Raw genomic sequence first — 17,500 nt, 5'->3', positions numbered from 1 at the left:
AGAGAGAGGGAGAGGGAGAGGGAGAGGGAGACAGAGATGGAGACAGACACACATACACACAGAGAGACAGACAGAGACGTACTGATTGACTGACTCAAAGTTAAAATAATGATTCAAACTGTTCGTGTGTCCTGCCTGCTGTACATCTGTGCTTCCTTCCAATGGACAGAGCACATCTGAACAAAATTATTCTTTTTTCAGTTTTTCTTTTTTGGCTCTTCCAGAGTCCAGTCTGGGTTGTGCAACAATCGGTGCCTCAAAAGTTTTGTCTTTGTGCAATTTAGAACTTGTCTTGTTGGTGAAGGCTGGTGTCAATCACCAGACAGTTGGAATGATTGATGACAACAGGAACCGCCATGGGAAACGAAAAGCTGATGTTTTTTGGCGTTATCCTTTTGGCTGAGCGAAAGTATCGGAGCAAAACCCTTCGTTGGAGGATGAGTGAGTTTAACATCCAAAACATCAGTTTCTTGCTTCCCATGACAGTTCGCATACTTCAATGAATGTCCTGTCAATTCCATCCACTTTTTTTTTTATCCTTGCCTGCCTGGTACAAAGAGATAAATTGTTACAGTGGTTAAAACAAATTGGGAACATAATAAATATTTTATTTCCTCATAAACCCCCACCCACTGTGAATAAATGACCAGGTACCAAACCCATGAGGCAAGGCGCTTTGCAGAACATGATACGGGTCGCCGTATGTGGATTTCTACCCACAATATCAGGCATGCCGCTGGGCTGTTTGGTACAATCGAGCCGATTCGCCTAAATCCATCTGCAGCTGATAGCCATGATTTGAATCACGTGCTCTTTAACCTAAATTTCCTCCCAGAACCAAAACTCCCACATCACATAAATTCAGTTTTATTCCTTCGGTCAATAGAAATATTACTAATAAAGATACCCGAGCATCGCTCCACAACACAAGTGGTATACCAGAGTCGACCATCATTCAGTGCATATTGTGAAATGGGGAGCAGAGATGGGCTGGATCATTTTCAATGTACACCGCAAGTGGAGAGACACCAGACAGTCTGAAAACAAGACAGCATCGAATGAGTGAGAAATAAAGAATCCTCAATCAAATTGTCCGACACTCTTTGATGACATTTCTCTGAACATTTCACTTGTTGCCCTATTGTTGAAACAAAACCCTCTCTGTAAATTAGTAAATGTTTAAAATTCTTCATGTAACTCCTGATGAACATTTTGAACAGCATCAATGCGAGGTCGATTCTTCGGTTGAAGTCAATCAGCTGAGGCTTTCACAGATCATTCAACGTAAGAATGTACCAGTCAGTTGAGGAGAAATTAATGAAATGGGACAAACCTCGATGAAATATACAGGTTAGATTTCTGGTGAACTTTTGACCTTTTATCATACAAGCAATAAATCTGTTCATCGTGATAATCACGCACCGATGGGCTGACGGTTGTACAACGTAGAAACAGTCTTCGGACAACATACAAGTGGTCTTGCCTCGTGAAGTCGTATGGGAAAGTTTCCCCCAGAAGCTGACATAAACAAAGTTCAGGATTCCGGTTCCTTTATGGAATACTTGCTGACAGATAAGGGTGAACAAAAATTCAGGATACTGTTTACGAATGAGAAAGAAATGAGCCCATTATGGATGAGGTCCTCGAAGCCACCTAGTGGAAGGTGTGGCAGGTGCACATAAGATGCTGGTTCATGGTCAAGGCAATCCATCCACCCATCACCAATGGAGGAATGGTGAGAAAAGTGACGAAATGACCACATCAGCTCACAATTAAACAGGACAAATGCCGACACACAAAATCCAAAGCAAATTATGTTTTTGAAACTGACCAGACTCAGTGGTGTTGTGGTTAGAGCATCCGTTCTGAATCTGGAGGTCGGTGGTTTTAACCTACTCTGGCCGAGTCAAACAAAAGCCGTTTAAAAATGGTACATGCTTCTTTCTTGAATGACGCTCAGCATTTAAACTGGAAAATAGAATTTCACGCAAATGCGTCAATGGACACGCTTCCGCCCGCGTTAGATGTCAGCCTACTGTCACGTTTGACCTCAATTAAAGGTCACATGAGAGTGAAAATAATTTTGCAGCTCATAACTCGAGTTCGAGGCATCTGATGTTTTCTAAGGGCACCTGACCTTTGACCTGTTGAACTCAAAAATGAATCGATTAACTTTGTATCACAGGCCGTACCATACTTGTGCCAAACTGTTCTGTTGGAATCCCTTCAGCAGTTCACAAGTTAGCCCGGTAATGAAAATCTGCTACGAACGGACGTACGGATGCACAGATGCACGCACACCGTGGCTTACCATGCTCCCACATCCATATGGCTGGTCACACCTTGAAGCCGAGGGCACGCATGCACTGCTTGTGGGCCTCAATGAGCTCACCACACTTGTCCTCACCTTGCTCCACGATGCTGTAGCAGGGTTTGTTTGGGGGGAGGTCACAGTTGAATATCCCCATAACCAAATTGCAATCAGCTTTCAAAAAAATTACACTTGACATTGCAAACAAAGGTTATATCTATTGTGTTAAGGTGTTGATGCCAGGTGCTTCTTTTTACTCTTTTTTTTTTTAATATTATTATTTCAATAATCGCTTGTGTCGTGTCATCGGGATACACCTGCTGTTGCACCAATAGTAATAATATCGCCAAAAGCCACGCCATTAGTCTGATACTTCAATGGCTCCAACATATTCGCACCTTCTTGTGGAATCGACCAAGGAATACTTTTTGGCACGAGTCTTTCACGAACCAGGTGACGAGGCCCAACGTCCGACTGAAGGTGGCAGGAATATATAATTTGTTCTGAGTGTCGGCGATAACTCACCTGCTCTATGCAAAACATGTGATCTTTAACGCTCACAAACAACCGGTGCTGGCAGACAGGTGCTCCGGGTTAACGTCCAACCAATGGCCAGCACGCACATTGATGACTTTCCCAACCTCTAAAACACCAGGATGAGTTTTTCGCTGGTTCGAGATTCCAACCTCGGCCGGACAGCTCAGAAGTGAGTGCGTATCCTGCCAGCCCACCCACCCCCGTCACGAGTCCAGAGGTCAAAACAAAATCAGCTCTCATTTTACTTCACACAGCTTGTGGTGAACAGGCATTCAAGGGTTTGAAAATTGAATCAAATTAAAGCACTCACAAACCAATTACTTCTCATCTCTCCAATCGAAAATACAACAACAACAATTGGGCACAAATCTTAAGATTACAAATATATACAACAAACAGTGATTTAGACATTTTATAAAAGCATACGTCGCTTTGGAAATTTGAAAATCAAAAACGTAACAAAAGAGGTCGTAATTTTAGTAAGATTATATCTTCTTCTTCTTTCGGCTGCTCCCTTTTTAGGGGTCGCCACAGCGGATCATCCGTATGATCCGCATAGTGATTTGGCACATGTTTTACGCCGGATGCCCTTCCTGACGCAACCCTGGTCGCCTCTTACAACACAGGGATATTTAGTAAGATTATATATATATATATATATATATATATATATATATATATATATATATATATATATATATATATATAAAATAGTCTCCATTCCAAACCAACTCTTAAGCCGAACCTTCGTTTCAAAAGTCTGGGGGAATTTTCACGAACTTGTCCCTTGCAGCACTTGGAGTGGCAGGATGTCCTTGAGGTACACACACCAGCTTTTAAGCTTAAAAAATATATATTCCATACACTGTCGAGGTCTGTATGAGAGCTAACGCACAAGTGGAGCAGGAGACAAGAGGAGTGGGAGAGGGAAGGGAAAAAACACAGTGGGGAACAGAGACATGAGATGTGTGGAAGGGAGAGGGATGGAGTGGGGGGTACACAGGGTAAACAAGATGGACACTGTTGAGTCAAGGTTCGAATCCAAACCCAGTTATCACTGTCATCCCTGTGTTTCACAAGCAGGGTGATTCATCGATGTGTGTGTGTGTGTGTGTGTGTGTGTGTGTGTGTGTGTGTGTGTGTGTGTGTGTGTGTGTGTGTGTGTGTGTGTCATCCCTTTGATGGACGTTAACCTGGGCATGCCGTCTTCCAACATCAGTTGGTGGACGTTAAAGATGCCATGATGTCATTCGCAAAGAGTAGATGAGTTATGGCCGGCACCCTGAAAAAAATTACAAATTCCTGCCTGAACTACGTCGTCGAACATCAAGCCTGGCCAGCCGGTTCGTGAAAGACTTGGGCCGAAATCTTTCCCCGGCCAACTCCACAAGAACGTGGGAATAACTGTGGCCATTCTCTCTCTGTCGAGTGCAGCCTGTGGCTGCTGGTTGCATCATCGGTTTGGACGCGGCTATGCCGCTGATGCAGTGCCCCCCTTACCAGTACACTGGTGCTCATTTTGCCGACCTCAGAAGGATGACAGGCTGAGTCAACCTCCTGGTGTATATTAATTCAGCGGGAAATGGGGCTTGAACTCAGGACCCTAGGATCCCAAGCCGCCACCCTAACCACAAGCCAACACCAGGCTGATTGTGGCCATAAAGGAGACAATTCCCATTATCGCTTGCGGGTATTAAAAAAACAAAAAAGAAGATAATAACTAAATATGTGGATATATTTGGTTTAAAAGTTCCACAAAGCACCACTGTTGTGCTGTCAATGTTTCACTTGCACAGAACGCTGAAAGAACATGGGCTTTGCAGGATCGATGAGAAGGAAAGTGGGAATGATAAGAAGGGAACAAATGAGGGATGATGAGGAGGAGAGTGAAAGGTTTGTCGACACGTTCATTATTCCCATGACATAAGTACAAGGCTCATGATGCTGGGATCCCAGGTTCAAATCCTTTGAGTTATACCGTGTTATGTAGTGTTGCCCAGTGTCCACTCATTTAGTTCACATTAAGATACAACTGAGTTTCCTAATATCCGTGTCCGCCATGAGATACCGTACGAGCTCCTCCACGAGCCTCAGACGGTGGAGAAGAGGTGGTAAATAAAAAGATTCCAAATCTAGAAACCTCCTTGTGTTCTGCCAAACAAGCACTTCTTCCAGCTTTCAAAGGAGCTCCACGGAGGTGCATTGTGCAAGTACCAAGGCATTGCGACAAAACTGCTCATCAGATTGCGACCGAGCGATTGGGAAAGAAGCTTATCAGCACAGAAATTGCACATCGGCACCGATCTCCTTGAATTTCCACCGATGTATGCAAATTACCAGCTCAATCAGGCTCCCCATCCTCCACTCCCCCAGACATACCTAAAGGTTACACATCGACCTCACCATGTGTGCAGGTTCCCACAACAAAATCTCAGGACTTCTGAAACTTGTTTCTGGTAAATTATTCATTCAAAAGCATCTGATGTTTACAAAATGGGCACGATGCATCTCCTACCTCCTCTGACCAGTGTGACCACTCCTCATTTTCATAAATACCAAAGTGAGCCAATGAAAAAAGCCAAGAATTCACAAGGTTTTGGAAAAGCATTGATAATAGAAAACCTATACCCCAAGAAAACCTATAGAAAACCAAGACGCCAAGGAGAACAACGAATAGCCAAGGAGTGGTCACACTGCCTCTGACCTCAACGTTCCAGGCTTCAAATACTTAAAATATTGTTTAGCATGTCAAAGTGAACTACTGATGGACAGGCCGAGGTATGAGACGCCCTTGAAAGACAAAAAGCATTGGACTTATAGGCATCACGTGACCTTGACATTTGCTCAAGTGCGGGAGCCGCATGCTGGCTCGGCTAAAGTTTGACTAAAAATACACGACCTATTCTGCAGCACTAAATGTCAGGCGGACGTGCGGCATACAGGACCACTGTGATGATAGCAAAGTACTGCTCATACCTTTGTGTTACCGCCATACCACGGGAGGGGGTGTGTGCAGAATGTGGCGCGCAGGGAACCGTGCTCATTCGTGGTGTATGCTATCTGCACCGGCCAAGCAAATAAATCAGCAATTTGTGAAGCAACATGCTAGCAAAAGTCAAAGTCGATCACAGAGAGAGAGAGAGAGAGAGAGAGAGAGAGAGAGAGAAGGAGAGAGAGAGAGAGAAGGAGAGAGAGAGTGAGAGTAAGAGTAAGAGACAGACAGAGAGAGTGAGAGTAAGAGACAGAGAGAGAGAGAGTGAGAGTAAGAGACAGAGACAGAGACAGAGACAGAGACAGAGACAGAGACAGAGACAGAGACAGAGACAGAGACAGAGACAGAGACAGAGACAGAGACAGAGACAGAGACAGAGACAGAGACAGAGACAGAGACAGAGACAGAGACAGAGACAGAGACAGAGACAGAGACAGAGACAGAGACAGAGACAGAGACAGAGACAGAGACAGAGACAGAGACAGAGACAGAGACAGAGACAGAGAGAGAGAGAGAGAGAGAGAGAGAGAGAGAGAGAGAGAGAACCAGTTACAAGTTAAGGGGTAAGTTTTAAAATAACTAGAACAGCATGTGGTATAGTGCATACTTCAACCAAGCTGAACAGTTTACATTTTGTATCCCACTGATAGGCCGGATCTGCCTCCAGGCCTTCAAAATCTGATCGGCTTGTTCTTGTCACCTACCCAACTCATGCACCAAGTTTTGTCCACAACTTTTTGAGAGATCGTGCTATATCTCGTTTTTTTTTCCCGATCTCTCAATGGCGAAGAATTACTTGCATCTGGATCCAGATCTTCACCAAAATCTAATCAATTGGTCCTTGACACACACCCAACCTCTCCACCAGGTTTCGTACAAATCCATCCATAACCTTTTGAGATATACTGCTTCAACACAAACGGACAAACAAAACAGGGGTCAATACATAATCTCCGTCCACCTTCAGTGGTGGAGGGGTGGAGGTAATAATTTCCGCCCCATCCCTACATAAAGAGCATGAGCGCACTCTCTGATGATAGCTCACCATTTTTCCATAGTTTTCCGTTTCTCCTCACAAGCCACCTGAGCTGGGCTCAAGCCTTCATGAGAGGCCTGTGCAGTCACCTTTGCATCCTCCCCTCCTGAGGACATCTTCTCAAACACAGTACCCACACTATCACTGGCACTAGGCTATGGCACAGGGGCCCTGCTCATGGGGGGGTATTGGGAAGGCGAAGTCTGGAGGGGAGGGGCCTGACAGGGGTATCGACCCATCATACTGGTCAGAGCAACCGCAACATTGCAAAGCGGCGCATGGAGCCTGAGAAACATTCAACCTCGATCTCGAAGTTCAACCAAAGTTCATGTTCAACAACAAAAAAAGTAATTCCGTTCTCATGACGAGGCTCGTTACAAATACAAAAGTACGAATAAAAGTGGAATGGAGACTGTGGTGAATCGAGGGGAAAAGCATTGTTAAAAAAAAACAAAAGAGCAACAAGGTGGTGGCAAGCTGAACATGAAGTTTGGACTCGCTAGAAACTGGCCTTGGGGATTACAGATTGCAGTAATAATGGGTCAGGGGGTTTAACGTTACTATCTCATCCACTAATGCACAAAACCTATACTGACTATACGTAATACAGATCAAGTTTACATTAAATATCCAACAGCATCTGTCTGTGTGTTCCCCCATGTCAGAGGAATTTAATCAAAGTATCTAAGGAATGGACATCCAGTGTGAGTTTCCATTTGTTCTCGCCATGCGACGAGATTCTCCTGCTTTTGTGCTCTTCCAAGAGTCGAGATAAGAAAGGCGTGAGTAACTTTTAAAAGTTTGATACTACAGCCATCGATAAACTTTAAAAAGTGACTTACTTTTTGAAGTTTATGGATTGCTACTAAAAAAGTTACAATCCATCCATAAGCATGCACAGAATTTTACAGTTACTCATTTTACAGTAATCCACAAACCTTTAAAAGTTATTTAAACACACAAATCCAAAAATTTCTTAATTTACTTAAAAGTCATGCACAATCTTTTAAAAGTTACTCATTGCAATAATCAAGAAACAGTTACTTACTATAGTAATTAATAAACTTTTAAAAGTTACGACAATCCATGAAACCTATAAAAGTGACAGCGTAGTCAAGCACAAAAATAAAAAAGTTTCTCACCACAATAATGCATCAACTTTTAAAAGTTACTTGCTGAAGTAATCAATAAACTTTTGGAAGGTTACTACAATAATCCATAAACCTTTAAAAGTGACAGCATAATCATGCACAAAATTTAAAAAGCTTCTTACTTCAATAATTCATAAACTTTAAAAAGTTACTTACTGTTGTAATCCACAACCTTTTACAACTTACTTACTGGAGTAATCAATAAACTTTTAAAAGTTATGAAAGTAATCCATAAACTTTTAAAAGTTACTTACTGTAATAATCCATAGACTTTTAAAAGTTACTTGGCAAAATCATGCACAAAATTTGAAAAGCTTCTTACTGTAATAATTCATAAACTTTAAAAAGTGACTGACTATAGTAATCCTTAAACTTTTAAAAGTTACTGGAGTAATCAATAAATTTTAAGTTATTTACTATAGTGATCCATAAACTTTGACAACTTACTGGAGTAATCCATAGACTTTCAAAAGTTACTTGGCAAAGTCATGCACAAAATTTTAAAAGCTTCTTACTGCAATAACCCATAAACCACCAAAAGTTACTTTTTTGATTTAAACTTAAAAAAAATTAAAACTTTTAAAAGTTACTTACAATAGTGATCCATAAACTTTTAGAAAGTTACTTAATATGATAGTCATGCACAGACTTTTATGCATAAACTTCAAAAGTTACTACAATGCTGCAGAAACTTATCCAAAGTTATTGTAATACTAAACAAACCTGAAGAATTACACATTAATTGATCACAAATGATTGGAGAACACGAGGGTTTGAACACTGCATGTTGTTTTGATTGAGAGCGTTGTTTAAATACCTCATCAGACTAGATGAGCTGCAGATGTACCACACTTGCCTTTGAGCTGTCTAATCTTTTAGTGCAGGAACCACAGGTCCATTTTGAGAATTCCGTTCACGTGTCATTGTATATACCTAAAACCTATATGGATGTGTAGAGGGGACCTCTGGGGACTAGAAATGCCCGGTTTTCATTCTGGCAAGGTGTGCATGACCGTTTTATGGCTAATTTTTGTGACTTCAATCTCGTCCGCGATTCGCGACATTATCAAAATCATATTTATTTATCTGTAGACTCCAATACCCAACATAGGGGCACGTGTATGGTATCAAAATGAGCAGAATGACTACTTGCATCAAAGCACTAACTTTGTGAAGTTCTATTGTATCTCAGTTCTTCATATATAAAACAAGTATAAATAAAACAAGTATTTTTGTCAAAAATTTATTTCGGTTTAGCTTTCTACAACGTGGAATATTACACATAACTCAAAAAGTTATTATCCGATTGATACACTGAAATAATCCCCGTTCATTACCCTTGAAAATGATACCAAACACATGACATTTTTATAATATATTGGTAGATACCTATACAAACCTAAGGTTTTTGTAAATATTTTTTTTTTTTGTTTTTTTTTTATTTTGTAAATATGGATAACGTGACCAATTCAACAAATATGTGCTAAGAACGGGTACATTTCTGTCTTTTTCAGCATCTTCAGATGTGACAGCTGTTCTGCTATGAATAAGACATCAATGATAGTTTTCAGATGAATAATCATATATGTATGACATGTTGGTTTCTCTTTTCTGTTTCAGAATGAAGAACAAGGCCACGGTGTGTCGCTCCGTCAACGCTAACCTGTTGATGGATGATTGCCCCGGAGTAGTAGAGAATGCTTTCTTCGTGCTTGTAGACATTTGCTTTACTATCTGCACAATGCCTTAACCACTTTCTACCAATGGCTTCTAACACTGACGACAAGACTATTGTACCCACAGTGGTGCTCCCTGTAAAATAACGCAGGGCTGAAACTAACTGGACAAAGTGTGTCTTCTGTCAAGGGACAGACACTTTATCATGTTCAAGTCAACAAGGCGTTCATAAAGTGCATTCATCTCTCCTTGAAAGACTCCTTCACGAATCAACTGACCTTGTGACACGACTAAGAAATGACCTATCATCAGTAGATCATCTGCTCAGTAAACAACCAAAATGGCGCAAATCATGCTATGCGTCATTTACGAACCGAAGCAACATCAACCTCGTCAACAAGCGCCACTCCGACATGTCCCCTTTTGTAAATACAGACGGTGCAAGCGGCAGCACAAGACCACAGACACGCATCATTGTACCAAAGGTTGACTGGAAAAAGTGTATCTATTGCCAGAGTCGCAAAAAAGACAAGGTACATCAAGTGCAGTCCGATGAGGTGGAAGCAACCATCAAGGGTAATGCCAAATTTGACGAGAACTTGAAGTGTAGGATTGGCGAAAATGATTTGATATCATATGAAGCGCACCATCACTCATCTTGTAAATACAAAGCCAACAGACCTACTGATCCTGATGTAAACTCCAAAATCGACCTTCACTCGACCAGCTCATACTGATACTGGATGCTGGCTTTAAACGTGGCCATATATACAGTATGGACTCGGTAGTCGAGAAATATGTGTCACTCATGTCAGTAGACGTAATTCCCGATCCATCATGCTGAACACGTCTTAAAACAAAAATTGCAGACACACTACGCTGACAGAATCGTTTTCCGGAAGCAACGACAAGCAAACCAACCACTGCTTTTGATGGCTTCAAGTGGAACCACTGATGACGCCATTGGTATGCTGATGGAACGGTTTCCAGAAGAATTGGAACCAGATGAGATCAGCCCAGAATCACATTTCTTCTGCTGTCTGCATACAGTCAAAACAAAACTGAAGGCTGACATGAAAATAGCTGGTGGACACAAGGGCTATGATGACTTGAATCAAGAAGCAGAATAAAAATGCATACCGACAAGTGTGTACCTGCTTATGAAGTGGATCATACAGGATGAACTCAACCCCGGCAAGCATTCAGAGCCTGACTGTGATAACAGCCCTAATGATGATATCAGTCCAGCACTTCATCAACGGATCTTAAACGTCTGCGAAGATATCGTCTATAATGAATCAATGGGTCCCAAGAATACACCGAAGCATATTGGAACAGGATTGTTTGTCCATCACCTGACAAGATCCAAACAATTGATTGAGTATCTACATATGGCTGGGGATAGTATAAGCTATCCAACAGTCAACAGAATAGACTCGTCGATTGCACAATCTCAGACATCAAGGTTCGAGGAGAATGATAACACATTTGTACCAGAAGGTGTCGTTCCAGGGAAATTCGTTCAGTTCGCAGCAGATAATTTTGACATGCAAGAAGAACCCTCGGACGGAAAAGGCACCCTTCACGTCACACAAATGGCAGTATTCCAGCGAGGCCCACCAAATCCACAGAGTAAAAAGGAAACGACGATCGGTAGAAGAACTAGCATTGGCAATATCCCGCCAACATTCCATCATATAACACCATCCGAGGCACCTCCACAGCATGTGGTCCCCCCTCGTTTCATCCTACCAGTGACAAACACCAGTCTGGACTGTCCAGCATCACGGAGGTCAGAGTGTGAAAAGATTGACCTTGCATGGGTGATGAGTCGTTTGACTGCTGAAGATGCCCAACACATCCCTGCATGGACAGTGTTCAACCAATCACTGGTGAAACCGAGTGAAGATGTAACCACAGTGGGATACCTCCCAATAATCCCAGCCCCTGCCCACGAACTTGACACAGTAATGACTTTTCTACTGAGAAGCAAGGCGATTGCAGCGAAGCTAGGCCAGACAAAAACCATCATTACATTGGATCAGGCACTGTACCATAAAGCCAAGGAATTGGTTTGGCTCCTTCCGGAAAAGTTGAGCGAAGTCATCGTACGACTTGGGGCATTCCACACAGCTATGAATTTCCTCGGCATTCTCGGCAGTCACTTCGCACAATCTGGTCCACTTGACATCTGGATCGAAGCTGGCGTGTGCAGTGAGTGTGTTGCACAGAGAATCATGCAAGAGAAATCCTGGAATCGTGCTGTTCGCGCACACAAATTAACCATGGAAGCCATGTGGAGAGCACTCTTCCGGACCTTCAAACTATGGCATGATTTCAATCAAAAACGCGGTATCGAAGATGCAAACAACTATGCCACTCCAATAGCAACAACATTCAAGGAGAATGACCATGAGAACATACCTGCGACCGTTCAAGAATTCGTCGAACATGTCGATGATCTTGTCCAAGACATCAACAAATTCTTTGAAGAGAATGCATCTCATGCTACACTGATGTTCTGGCAGCAGTACATAGATCTGGTGAAAACCCTACTTCTGTTTGTTAGAGCAGACAGAGAAACTGACTGGACCCTTCATCTGTCAACCTTCAAGAGCATGCTTCCATTCATGATCACGTACGATCATACCAACTACGCATGATGAGGTGTCATATATCTGCTCGACATGTTGCAACTGGAGCAAACCGCCCCTTCTGTACATCAGGAATTATTGGCAGGAAACTGTCGTGAAGGAGTTGACTGGCTATTTTAACTAAATTGCCACAGACCAAGCATTGGAACACATGAATAAACAGTGTAAAATTGCGGGAGGACTCGTGGGCATAACACGGATCGCGAGTGCCCTAAACCGATGGATGATCACATTCAGTGACCGAGCACGACTGTCGAATGACATTCGCAAGATGGTCGGCATGACTCGCGATCGCTCTAGATGCCAAGGGGACAGGAGCTCTTCAATAATAAAACGAGACGAAACTAATGTGAAAAAACTGGAAGAGCAAATCGTGCAGTTCAATCCCTTCAATCGTAGAGGTGAAGAACTTGTTTGCATATCAACCAATGATGTTGCCCGCGATGACATAAGAGAGGATCTACTAACGGCGCAAAATCGTGGCACAGAGTTGCTCACCAAGTTTGTATCAAACCGTCTACTTCCAGATGCCCCTGAGAAGTTTCACGATGCTATCCCAAAGAACAAATCGAAAACATTCACAAACCTGAACACTGTCAATGTCGTTACGCCGGCTGGTCAGAAAAAGGCCGTAAAAGCAGACCGTGACCTATTCCGAAGGTTGTTAAGTGCAGGAAGCAGTGATTGTCAAATAGACCTCAAAGGTCTACTACAACATGAGCTCTCCCCAGTTCCACTTGCCATTGCGACTCCAGATGAAATTCTGAGACTCACAGAAAAGGCAGATCTGTACCATATACTCTGTGACGACTACAAGGAAAAACTACTTCCAGAAACAGACCGACCAACCTGTGTTATCGTTAATGGAATGGCTGTTGTGCAAGCTTTGGGGAAGCCATCTAATGCAACAACATTCAGCGATCTTGCCGACTCATTTTGTAACCAAGTCTTCAGTAACCTGAGAGGCAAACAAACAAGACTGGACATCATCTTCGATGACTACCGGCAAAAGTCAATCAAGTCTGGGGCTAGAGTTCAAAGAACAACAAGTAAATGGAAAATACGTCGGATAATATTGATGGCCGTAATGTGCGTCTACCTTCTGTCTGGCAGTCATTCATGTCACTGGAGGCAAACAAAGTAAACCTCATTCGGTTTCTGTGTGACCAGCTACTACTTCGAGCGCAAACCTTACCAACCTATCATGAAGTAGTAGTTTCTGGAGGAGATGCCTTTCCTGCTGTATCATCCACAGGTCGGGATGTGCAGCACCTGAACTCAAATCACGAGGAAGCGGACACCAAAATGATCTTGCATGCTCTGGATGCCAGTGTCGAGAATTTCCACAGAGTAGTTGTGTGCACCAGAGACACTGACATTCTCTTGCTTCTGATTCGTCATGAAACTGCTGAAGAAGTCTGGATGAGCAGTGGGGCGTCCAAAGACAAACACTTTATACCAGTGTGCACTGTGCGTGAAAATCTGGAACCAGAGGTTGTCCATAACATCCTGAGTTTCCATGCACTTACTGGATCGGATTGCACAAGCCAGTTCTTTGGCTATGGAAAGCGCACGGCATGGAAAACTGACCTGAAGTTTCCCAATCTGCTCAAAGATCTTGGACAGCCCGGATATCGACACAGACAATATTGAGCTCTTTGTTATCCAGATGTACAGCTCAACCACGAATGCGACTTCTGTCAATGACCTTCACGCAGAACTATTTCATCGGGTCAATGATCGTGAAAAACTGCCACCCACTCATGATGCTCTAGCTCTTCATATTCAATGAAGCAACTACCAGGCAATGGTGTGGCTAAATGCAATAGTGCCTATTCCTAGTTTACCACAACCGGAGGAATGTGGGTGGGTATGTCGCGAAGGACAGTCTTTGCAGCCACTGCTCATGAGACTGGATCCAGTCCCATATGTGTGTATTGAACTGCTGACATGCGGCTGCAAAACGAGATGTTCAACGCTTCGCTGCACCTTCAGAAAACACAACTTGATCTGCAGTGTTGCATGTGGATGCAAACATGAGTGTAGCAATAGCATTCACTTGCCAGATGAAGATGACTGAATCAGATGAACATTGAATCTGGATGAACAGAAGTAAACAATGCATGCATTGCATTATTATCACAGTCGTTCGATTTGACCACTAAGTGTCATATATATATATATATATATATATATATATATATATATATATATATATATATATATATATATATATATATATATATATATATATATATATATATACATACATACATACATGTGTATGATCCTAATTTTAAATTTACCAATATAATGTGAATACATTGAAATATACACGTGATTTACGGCAGTACGTATATAATTATGTTATCAACAGCATTGATAAAAATAAGGGGGTAACCTTGAGTTTGTGTAAATCAATGCACATATATTGTGATAGTTTAATATGTGTTTGGTATGATTTTCAAGGGTAATGAACTTGGATTATTTGAGTGTGTCAATTGTATCAATCGGATAATAACTTTTTGAGTTATGTGTAATATTCCACGTTGTAGAAAGCTAAACCAAAATAAATTTTTGACAAAAATACTTGTTTTATATATGAAGAACTGAGATACAATAGAACTTCACAAAGTTAGTGCTTTGATGCAAGTAGTCATTCTGCTCATTTTTGATACCATACACGTGCCCCTATGTTGGGTATTGGAGTCTACAGATAAATAAATATGATTTTTATAATGTCGCCAATTGCGGACGAGATTGAAGTCACAAAAATTAGCCATAAAACGGTCATGCACACCTTGCCAGAATGAAAACCGGGCATTTCTAGTCCCCAGAGGTCCCCTCTACACATCCATATAGGTTGTAGGTATATACGACACGTGAACGGAATCAAGAAATATGGCACTTTTCAAGATATGGTTCCCACACTATTTGTTTGATTCCCAATAAGACGATATACGGTCGGACTGGTGTGTGAAAGGGAGAGCGTTGTCCCTCCGATAGGTGTCCCATCTGCTAGTATTAGTTGGTGGATGATAAAGACCCCAGGGTGTCTTTTCCAAAGTTACTTACCACAGTAACCCATAAACTTTAAAAGTTACTTAACAATCAAGCACAAACTTTTAAAAGTTACTTACTACAATAATAATCAATGGAGAGCATTGTGTTGTACCTCATTTGACCAGATGAACTGCAGAGATACCACACTTGTCCTTGAACTGTCTATTCATGCTCGATTCCCAACAAGATCATACACGGTCGCATTCGTGCTTGGAAGGTAGGGCGTTGCATCATAAAGTGCACTGTCCCTCAGATGTATGTTAAGCCAGGTGTCCCCCTGTCTACTGGTATTATTTGGTGGACATGAAAGATGCCACGGTGTCTTTCGCGATGAGTCGGCGAGTCGTCGTCGGCACCATGAACAAATTACAAATTCCTGCAACCTTCAGTCGAACGCCAGGCCTGGCCAGCCAGTTCTTGAAAGACTTCAGTTGGGCCAAAAAACTTTTCCCCTGCCACCCCAAAAGATGAGAATATTTGGGGCTGTTAAATTAGGTGTTGGAGACAATGGAAATGAAAAAGGCTTCATCACAATCGATCATTTTTATAGTTGTATTTTTCAATATCTCATTAGCTATCAAGATTCTGATTGGGCAGGCTAACATTATTACCTCCACCACAAAAGGTTGATAGAGGTTATGTTTTCACCCGTTTGTCCAACAAATTTTGTCCGAATCCATCCATAACTTTGAGATATCATGCTATATATCGTTTTTGGCCATACCTCTCAATGGTGAAGAATCACCTCAAAAAATTCCATTATCCAGATCTGGATCTTCACCAAAATCTAATCATTTTGTTCTTATCACATAGACAAAAATTTGGTGGACAGGTTGGGTGACTCCATCCATACCCTTTTGACATATCATGTTCACAGACAAACAGGGGTGAAAATGCAACCTCCATCCACCTTCAGTCGCAGAGGTAATAATAACAACGTTGATCAAACAACTCGATCAAATGATTAATCTCCCAAACCAAATGGACAGAATTCTTCCCATCACACTCAGAATGCAGTTAACAGCAGCAGCAACTATGGCATACTGGATACACCCACAGCCAATATTGTGAAGCATTTTCAAATATCGTAAAATAATTCTCAGCTTCTGTTTTCAAATGAGTGTACAATCATATAAAATCCCCTATTAAATAACTCCAAAGGTTTTCCACTAAAACAATGACCTGGAATCAATTACACATTTCCATCAGATGGTCAGGTCAGGTCAGATGGTAGCCCATGGGAGCATGGGCCGGAGCAGCATGTCACTGGGTCCACTTTCCGTCGGTACTCCAGGAGCCTCCGTCTGTTCATCCCCAGGCAGATTCCTGGCCCATCTCTTTGAGATGCCGATCAACCTAATGCAACCACGAGACACATGGTCGGCCCATTGGCCTCCTCCACTCACGAGGCTTACTCGCAGAGAGAATCTGGTGAGCCGGATCAGCGTCAGGAAAACGAGACACTTCCATACAGCCACAACTGAAGCTCACGGACTGTTCAGTAAACAAATCTCATTTGAGTCTCTCAGCTATCGCTCATTGGACACAAAATCCGACCAGCGATAGCTAAGGATTCTCCGAAGAGACCTGGTACCAAAGGAATTAAGTCTCCATCTCAGGTCCCTGGTCAGAGTCCAAGTCTCACATCCGGATAGCAAGACTGGAAGCACCAAGGACCTGAAGACTCAGACTTTTGTCTTGCACAGGTACTGACAACAGCACCACATCCCATGATCCAGTAAATTCCTGACTTCCCAGGCCTGACCCAGACGTCTTAGTGTAGTAGATAGTAGAAAAGTCGTGCAAATTATGATACAAACATCAAATTTGGCATTTCTGTTGTGCAGGGCTCTCTGATAAAATCTGCCCGATTGGCCATTTGAAAATCCAAATTTTGAAAAATTTGAGAAAAAAAAAAATTGGAAAAAATTTGGGGTCACAGCTGCCTGAAATTCTTGAAGCGCAAGTGAACATCCTAGACAGAGAACCAAGGGGAAATGCAGTCATCATTGATGGCTCAGCACTTATCAATGCCCTACCTCCATGCACTTCATAGATATTTGATGACTATGCTAAATA

The 17,500-nt window shown here is 42.2% G+C and overlaps 1 protein-coding gene across 1 annotated transcript in view; it reads right to left on the bottom strand.

Annotated features, from left to right (window-relative positions):
- Positions 1-851: 851 nt before the first annotated feature.
- Positions 852-17,500, bottom strand: part of COX17 (cytochrome c oxidase copper chaperone COX17) — a 22,889-nt gene continuing 6,240 nt past the window's right edge. The window contains exons 2-3 of the mRNA XM_085881013.1: positions 2,312-2,421; positions 852-1,037 (exon numbers count right to left, since the gene is read on the bottom strand). Coding sequence (XP_085737139.1) covers positions 2,337-2,421 — 85 coding nt within the window. The 3' untranslated portion in view covers positions 852-1,037; positions 2,312-2,336. The remainder of the gene's footprint in view (positions 1,038-2,311; positions 2,422-17,500) is intronic.

Source organism: Eptatretus burgeri, chromosome 1, assembly GCF_056783735.1.
Source record: "Eptatretus burgeri isolate ZD-2024b chromosome 1, Ebu_testis_v1, whole genome shotgun sequence".
NCBI lineage: Eukaryota > Metazoa > Chordata > Myxini > Myxiniformes > Myxinidae > Eptatretus > Eptatretus burgeri.
The sequence above is the reverse complement of the archived record's forward strand: the minus strand, read 5'-3'. Positions and strand labels throughout refer to the sequence as shown.